This window comes from Myotis brandtii, unplaced genomic scaffold (genome assembly GCF_000412655.1).
Source record: "Myotis brandtii unplaced genomic scaffold, ASM41265v1 scaffold120, whole genome shotgun sequence".
Taxonomy (NCBI): domain Eukaryota; kingdom Metazoa; phylum Chordata; class Mammalia; order Chiroptera; family Vespertilionidae; genus Myotis; species Myotis brandtii.
The window spans coordinates 3798871-3807447 of NW_005354174.1; the positions used below are offsets into that span (position 1 = coordinate 3798871).

General features: G+C 42.0%; 1 protein-coding gene across 1 annotated transcript in view; it reads left to right on the top strand.

The window, feature by feature from the left end:
• Window positions 1-8577, top strand: part of METTL2A (methyltransferase like 2A) — a 10577-nt gene that overhangs the window by 194 nt on the left and 1806 nt on the right. The window contains exons 2-7 of the mRNA XM_014531999.1: window positions 119-209; window positions 1823-2181; window positions 3675-3724; window positions 4048-4108; window positions 5167-5306; window positions 7090-7196. Coding sequence (XP_014387485.1) covers window positions 119-209; window positions 1823-2181; window positions 3675-3724; window positions 4048-4108; window positions 5167-5306; window positions 7090-7196 — 808 coding nt within the window. The remainder of the gene's footprint in view (window positions 1-118; window positions 210-1822; window positions 2182-3674; window positions 3725-4047; window positions 4109-5166; window positions 5307-7089; window positions 7197-8577) is intronic.

Below are 8577 nucleotides of genomic sequence, written 5' to 3' on the forward strand. Positions count from 1 at the left end.
CGGGTCCCGCTGCCTTCTAGGCGCTCTGCTCCCCGGGGAGGGGCGTTCCGAGGCCGGCGACTCAGCCTGTCCGCAGCTGGGACGCGAGGCCCCTGAGCGGCTGTTTGATTCTCCCAGGGACAATGTGGAATGGTCGGCAGAGCAGGCCGCGGCGGCGCAGAGGAAAGTCCAGGAGAACAGCGCCCAGCGGGTTTGCCCGGAGAAGCAAGGTGCGCCCCGGGGGCTCTCAGTGGATCCCACCGCCCGGCGACCTGCTGGGCGCGCCCTCCGGGAGGCCAGAGACCCGAGGTTGCCGAGAGCCTTTTGTTCAACTGGGCTCGGGGGTAGAACAGGAGATGTGCAAGGATGGAGATGGGGTACCCCGGTCAAGTCATGTTAGGGCATAGAGGGTGTTTTGTTTTGTTACGGTTTTTTTTGGGGGGGGGGGGTTGATACTATTTTCTAGTGCTTACGTTTTTAATTATGTTGACTAGACCAGTATTAATATGGCTGGCCTCTGGCAATCGCCACACGGTTGTTTTATTTAGAGGATGTATTTTCCGAATGATTACACTTTGCCTGAGGAAATGTTACCACTGAAGCTATCAAGTGGTTGGGTTCTAAATGTTGGAAGAGGGGACTAATGACTGGTGAATTGTGTGTCTTTTCTTTGTGTACTGGCTGTGAGGCTTTGGGGCTCCTGCCAGGGAAAGATGGGTGAAACGGGATGGAGATAAGTCTGGCCAAAGAAAAAGAGACTGCTTCCGGAGAGGGGGATGATTTCACTGCAAAATATTCCTAGACACTAAAACTCTGTGTTGGGCCTGTGTCCTAAGAGATGATTGAAGGTAGGACTAGCAGTTGGAGAGTAGTTCCCATTGAAAGAGAATTAGATGATCCCAGTTACAAAATATTTACCTTGCATAGTTTGACAGAGCAAGTTAAAGGTGAAAGAGAATTTGAAAATCATGTGATCCAATAACCTCTTTTTACAATTAAAGAAACTTGGACCCCAGGACATGAAGTGCCTTACCCAGAGGTAAGCAGTTGGTAGTAGCAGTGGTGGAACTAAAACCCGACTTCTTAGATTTTTATTCTTCTACTACACTAGTCAAGGTCCTGTATTGGCAACGAGCAGAAAACTGAAATCTAGAGCAACCTTGATCACCTTCAACAAAGCTTGATCACCTCCAAGCTTTCTTTTAAACAGTCCACACTTCTTTAGTATATATATCCTGTCCTCTGTCGTCAAAACTCTTCCTCGGCTGAAGACATTTTTTCCGTGTTAACATTCTCTGTTTTCCTCTTACCTTCTTCCCATTTTTAGTATCCACACTCTAAAGAACCACAGACAAAGGAACATATTTAAAGAAGAGCTGCCTGTATCAAAACCATTGAGTTCACATGGGGAACAAACGGAAGAACCTGGGATATTTAGCTTGTAAAAGAAGATCTAGAGGGGGAAATGACTGCCCTCAAACACGAAAGAGTTGTTTTGTATGGTCCTGAGAAATGGTGGGACCTTTTGGCCAGAAGTTATTAGACAGATTTTTTTTGAACATTAGAATTTTCTGATAGCTGAGAGCCGTCCAAAGATGTGGGAGAAGAATTGATAGGTAGAAAGTGCCTAGGCAGAAATTGTACTCCATAGAAGGGCAAGATATGAAGGGAATTCACGTATGATAGGTCTAGCACTAAATGATCTCCATCTCTGAGACTATGGCTCTAATTGAGGATACTTTCAGTATAAAATGACAATTGATGAAGCAAGGTGACAATTGACAGTAGCTACAAATAAAATGTTGAGAAATGGTTCTTAAAATCTTTTCTTAAACATTTACAGTTGATTATGAGACTAATGCCCACAAATATTGGAATGACTTCTACAAAATCCATGAAAATGGATTTTTCAAGGACAGGCATTGGCTTTTCACTGAATTCCCAGAGCTGGCACCTATTCAGAACCAAAATCACTTGATGGATTTGCTGTCAGAGAATAAGAGGAGCGAAGTGCCTGAATGTAGGAGCAATGCGGATGGACCCGGTTTAATAACAGAAGAACAGCACAAGTGCTCTTCAAACAGCCTTGGGCATAAAACACAGACTCTTCCTGTGGAAGAGAAGGTAACTCAGAAACTCAGTCACTTGGAAATCTCTGCTGATGCGTTTCCTGGATCCTCAGCCACCTACCGAATACTTGAGGTAACCTTTCTTTATTGTCCTGGTAGTAGGTTAGAAAAGTTGTAATGTGCACATGGTCAGCATAGAGAGGCTGACCACAAAGTGACATCTGTCTGCAGAAGACTTACCCTTATGTTGGCCAGGAATCACCTCCATTAAAAAAATTTTTTTTCCCCCAGTTGATTTCAGGGAAAGGAAGGTAGAGGGAGAGAGAGATAGAAACACCAATGAGAGAGAAACATCCATGGGCTGCCTCCTACGTGCCCCCTACTGGGGATTGAGCCCGCAACCAGGACATGTGTCCTGACTGGGAATTGAACCAACAACCTCCTGGTACATGGGCTGATGCTCAACCACTGAGCCACACTGGCCAGGCTCACCTCCATTTTTTAACTGAAATGCCCTAACTGTAGACCAAGATATTTGGTGGTTGTGGCAAGCAAAGATAGATCACCTGAGGTACTACCTGGGACATCATATTGCATCTGAAAGTTGTAGGTTGTATTGCACCTGCCATCTGGAAGAGTCCCAGGTCCCAAGACAACTTCTATTAATGGTATTGCAGAGGCCAGGGTAGACCTGGAAAAGTGTCTAGGTCGGTGCTGTAATGTAAATTCACAAATGATGACTACATACTCCACTGGAAGCTGGTTAGCCTTGAGATTGAGTCCTGTGGCATGACCTTGTACCTCTTACCCTCCCCAAGCAGAATGGGGCTTCTGGCTCTCTCTCTCTCTCTCTCCCTCCCTCCTTCCCTCATAGTTTTTTGAAGATGTGTTGAAATGGTTTATGTAAAATAGTTAAGAATAGTGTCTGGCACATAGTAAGCCCTTAGTAAATGGTCACTGTTTTTATTATTGCCACACCCAGTACTGTATTTAAGGACATTGTAATCATGGTTCCCTTTTCATTAAATTTTCCCAGTCTATTAGAAATGTTTTTCTGTGATATAGTAGAGCTCAATATGAAAATAATTCATCTACAGGACCATTCACTAGAATTCAAAAAGTAAAAGCAGCTCTGATCGGTTTGGCTCAGTGGATAGAGTGTCGGCCTGCGGACTCAAGGGTCCCAGGTTCGGTTCCAGTCAAGGGCATGTACCTTGGTTGCGAGCACATCCCCAGTGGGGAGTGTGCAGGAGGCAGCTGATCAATGTTTCTCTCTCATTGATGTTTCTAGCTCTCTATCCCTCTCCTTTCCTCTCTGTAAAAAATCAATAAAATATATTTAAAAAGAAAAAGTAAAAGCAACCCTGTTAACAATAAATGAATTTTTTTTTAAAGTAAAAGCAACCCGTACCTTTTTTTTTCTAGACCCTTCGGCTAATAAAAGCCCATGCTACTTATGTACGTGTTCCTGAGGTCAAGGTCAGGGAATGTCATAGGTACTGTTTAGCTCTGGTCACTACATAATCCCTAACACAAGTGGGCAAGATTATCTATTGTTGATTATTTATCTAGCTTCGGTAATTAATTTGGAAAGTTCTGTGATTAATAATTCATTTCTGTCTGCAGGTTGGTTGTGGTGTGGGAAACACAGTCTTTCCAATTTTACAAACCAACAAGTAAGTATGTTGTAAAGTTTATGACAGGAAATAGGAGGAAAGTGAGGGGTTGTTTATCAAAAGTTTTACATCAAATATAACTGGTTATGGGGAGCCATAGGTTACAGGAGATTTGCATTTCTACATTATCCAATTATAGATTGTTTTGACTTAATCTGATTTATATGTTAACCTTTGTCATCAAGGAAATCAGTGAGATTTAAACCTTTTACATTGTTAATATATGGTACTTTTATAGTTTAACCCTGTTACTCAGGAAAGAGGATAGACATAGTCCAGTTTGTAATGTAATTCTTCTGCTGTTTTTTTTCTGCCCATTTCAGTGACCCAAGACTCTTTGTTTACTGTTGTGATTTTTCTTCCACAGCTATACAACTGGTCAAGGTAAGTGCAGTGGCTCCTTTCAGTAATTTCCACTGATTAAAGGGAAAGGGTCTTCTAAAAATCATGGTTTCTAGCTATTTCCTTATTGTACTGTGGTCTAAAAGTCAAAGATTTACTGAAATAGCCTGGAGGAGAGGAATGGGTCAAACAAATACAGAGTCTGCCACTTGCCAGCTGTGTAACTTTGGGCAGCTCTTATGACCTCTCCAAACTTATTTTTTAAGGATTGAAATGAGATGATTATTCAGCCAAAGTTCTTTGTGTTACAAGTCGCAGAAACATGTAGACAAACTCAACCAGTACAGTGGAATGTCATAGAACCCAAGAGCATCAAGTGTAGCCAGGACTGAAACTCAGCCCTGAAGAGGTGTCCGATATCAAGGCAAGTTGGCTGGCCAGTGAGACCTTGCCGCCCCTTCCATCACTACACCTCCCTCGAGTTCATAGTGTCCTATCTCTCATTGCCCAGTGCTCACTTACCTTTTTCAAATTAATTTTCTCTTTGCAGACTAGCTTTCTGTAGTAGGTTTTCCCTGGTTTTGCACATGGCCCCGACATGCTTGCTCCTCCCAGTTCCTTACAAGTCCGCCCTGTTCAGGTATTCTCAGAACCTCACCAGAATGACTGTCCCTGTACCAAAGACTCCGGTCTTGGTTAACCCAGCCCAGCTGGTAATCTCTTTTGCTAGCTGGTTTGGCTCAGTGGATAGAGCGTTGGCCTGCGGACTGAAGGGTCCCAGGCTCGATTCTGATCAAGGGCACATACCTCGGTTGTAGGCTTGATCCCCAACCAGGAGGCAACCAATCGATGTGTCTCTTTCACATTGCTGTTTCTCTCTGTGTGTCTCTCCCCTTCCCTTCCACTCAAAAAATCAATGGAAAAATATCGTCGAGTGAGGATTAACAACAACAAAAAAAGGAATGTGTGCTTTAATGATTAGAGCTCTATTCCTCAGTGGGAAGTAACTGCAGTTACACTTAAAGCAAGATTAGCTTACCTTGAGGCTCTGTGAACATTTTCTAACCCATGTGTTGTCTCTCTCCTCCAATTATCTGCAGACAAATTCAGCGTATGATGCAGCAAGGTGTTTTGCCTTTGTTCATGATTTGTGTGATGAAGATCAGAGTTACCCCATTCCCAGGGATAGTCTTGATATTATCATCCTCATATTTGTTCTTTCAGCAATTGTTCCAGACAAGTAAGTAGTATAAAAAAAGCAAAGCTTTAGTCATGGACCTTGATATCACAGTTGGGCCCTAAATAAAAAAAAACGTTCTGACAGACAGAAAGAAGCCTCTCCATCTGAAGTGATAGAAGCATCTCAACCGTTTTCCTGAATTTGTCTTGAAGTCCAACTTTTGTTTCAGCCTCTAAAACTGCTTATTGACTTCATTGGTGGATTCTTCTTTTCATTTTTATGGTATAATATCCCCAAAGAATGGGGGGAACATCTTTAATGGGTATTTGGAGAAATTTCATATTGATTATCTCATAGCACGCTGTTTCAACATCTCATTATTGGCCTTTTCAAATGAACCAAGGCTTTTTTTTTTCCCTCTCTCTTTTTTTTTAATTGATTTTTAAAGAGAGGGGAAAGGAGAGAGAGAAATGTTGCTTTATTCCACTCATTGCTTTATACACTCATTGGTTGCTTCTTGGATGTGCCCTGACCGGGGATTGAACCCACAACCTTGGCATATTGGGATGTTGTGTTAACTAACTGAGCTACCCAGCCAGGGCATAAACCAAGCTTATTAACAGCACAGAATGTACAGTGAAGCCTAACTCAGCTATTCTCTGATACTTGAGTTCTGTGGAAAACAAGTATAGTAGAATTTCATAAAATCAATTTAGGTAAAAGACAATTGCTATACCCTAAAAGATACCGTTAAAGCCTCATAGAATAGACATCTTGTCTTCCTAGTAAAATACCATCTCAAGGAAGCAGTGTTGGTTGGAGACCCGGGGGAGTGATTAATTTTCTCCAGCCCATGTTTCCTCTAGAATAGCATTGAGTCATCTGACCTGACAGGGATGTTGTGAGTGTGCAGTAAAAGTAGATGCAGAACAGCCCAAAGTGCCTGGCATGGCTCAAAACATTAGTAACTGCAGAAGTTTAAATGCTACACCTTTAAAAAACTTACATGGACTGAAACGCAGCATTAAAGTTAAAAATAAGTTATTCAGTAGTTAAATAAACTTTCAGATGGTTTTTTGTAAGTTTGTGGTGTTTATACTTCTGAAGTTAGAAAAGCAGAATCCTGTACCACACCACGCCTCAATATGAAAAGTGCAGTAGGAAATATGAAGCACTTTGCTCAGTTACTCATTTGCATACTGACTGTCACCATGTAAATTGTAAGTTCTTGAGGTTCAGTCTTTACTTAACAAATGGAAAGCTCTGCATTCAAACAGCTTGAGCCTAGAGGGGAAAGGACGAAGAGTTCACTAGCAGTCCCATAGCAGGTGGTGGGAGCACAGGGCCGGGATGGCTTCCTCAGGAGGCAATCCCAGGAGGAGAAGGGAGTGAGCCAGGCAGAGTGTGTCACTTTTCCTATGGTGGAGCCCTAAGACAGAAGGAGGTTATCCTCAGTTATTAGCAGGCCCCAGAAGGCACATCAGAAGTTTGGATGTGTGCTCCCGTTCTAACTAAAGCAAGGGCAGAGGATCTAAGACTTCAGGGTTAGGAAGTCCACGGTCTTTTTAGAATATGCAGCAAGGAAAAGGAATCTTGCCCAACCTGGTTGAGTGTCCACTTATGAACTACGAGGTCACAGTTCCATTCCCTGTCAGGGCACATGCCCGGGTTGTGGGCTCCATCCCCAGTAGGGGGCGTGCAGGAAGCAACCTATTGATGATTCTCTTTCATCGATGTTTCTATCCCTCCCTTCCTCTCTGAAATTTATAAAAAATATTTTTAGAAAAAAGAAAGGAAACCTTATCCTTAAAGAGACCTGATCTTCATTTCCTGTACCCCACAGGATGCAGAAGGCTATCACTAGGCTGAGCAGGCTTTTGAAGCCTGGAGGGATGATGCTTCTGCGAGATTATGGCCGCCATGACATGGCTCAACTTCGGTTTAAAAAAGGTATTTTGCTACTATAATCAAAACAATAGTTTTGCCATCAGAATAGACATACAAGTCAGTGGGACAGAATAGACACTAGAATTATAGCTTCATATATAAAACCACTTCATACATGACAAGGATGGTCTGTTTTTGAAGGCTTATATAATCTAGGTATTAGGGAGGTCTTCTTAACCAAGGCAGCTACTTTTAAAAGAGCTATTTTTAGAAAAAGACATTTGATTACATAAACAATTTTAAATGTGATGGCAAAAGATGTCATTAAAAAGTTAAAAGACAAGTATTTTTGGTGCATAAAACAGATAAAACTTAATATCTGTGCTTTTCAAGGGACTCTTGGTAAATCGATAAGGAAAAGATCAGTGACCCACCCAAAAAGCAAGGAAGGAATATTTTAGAGTTGGTTCACAGAAGAACATATTCAAATGGCCAAAAACAAAACTTCAAGGGAATAAAAGAAACAATGAGATACCAGTTCTTAAACCTATTACTGGCCAGTTCAAAGAGATGTTTCTCCACTACTGGTAAAACATAAATTGTTATGGCCTTTTATTTATTTTTGTATTGATTTCAGAAAGGAAGGGAAAGAGAGAGATGGAAATATCAATGATAAGAGAGAGTCATTGATCGGCTGCCTCCTGCACACCTCCTACTGGGGTTCGAGCCTGAAACCCTGGCATGTGCCCTGCTGGATCAGCAATCCAGGCAATGACCTCCTGGTTCATCGGTCGATGCTCAGCCACTGAGCCACACTGGCCACTCTGTTATGGCCTTTTAAAAAGCTACCCTATATTATCTATTCAATCCAACAGTCCTTTTGGGAATTTTTCAAGAACCAGCCATAATATATACATAAGCAATATCTTGGAAACAAAGTGAGTGCCTCTATAGGGGCATGCTGCTGGTCTTGGGAAGAGGTGTTCCATTTTATTTCCAAGTGAGAAGAGCAGTACGCAGATGAGTATTTCAGACTTGAGCCCACATGTAACAGTAGCTGGGGAGAGATACGTAGGTAAATAAAGCATGTAAGATTATGTTGACATTCAAAAGGTGAAGGATTACACACCAGGGTGTTAAATTGATGTACAGTCAGCAGTTAGCAGCAGAAGGGAGAGCATGTCTAACATAAAAAGAGTATGTGTTATATATATGAATATGTGTGTAGACACATGGAGAGACATGCAAAATGACACCAAAATGGTATTGGTGGCTTAGACTTAATGGTATCCTTAAACTTAGCGATATTGTTTGATATTTATTTATTTTATTTTTCTTCCCTCCTCACCCCCCCCCCTTTTTTTAAATATATTTTATTGATTTTTCACAGAGAGGAAGGGAAAGGGATAGAGAGCTAGAAACATCGATGAGAGAGAAACATCGA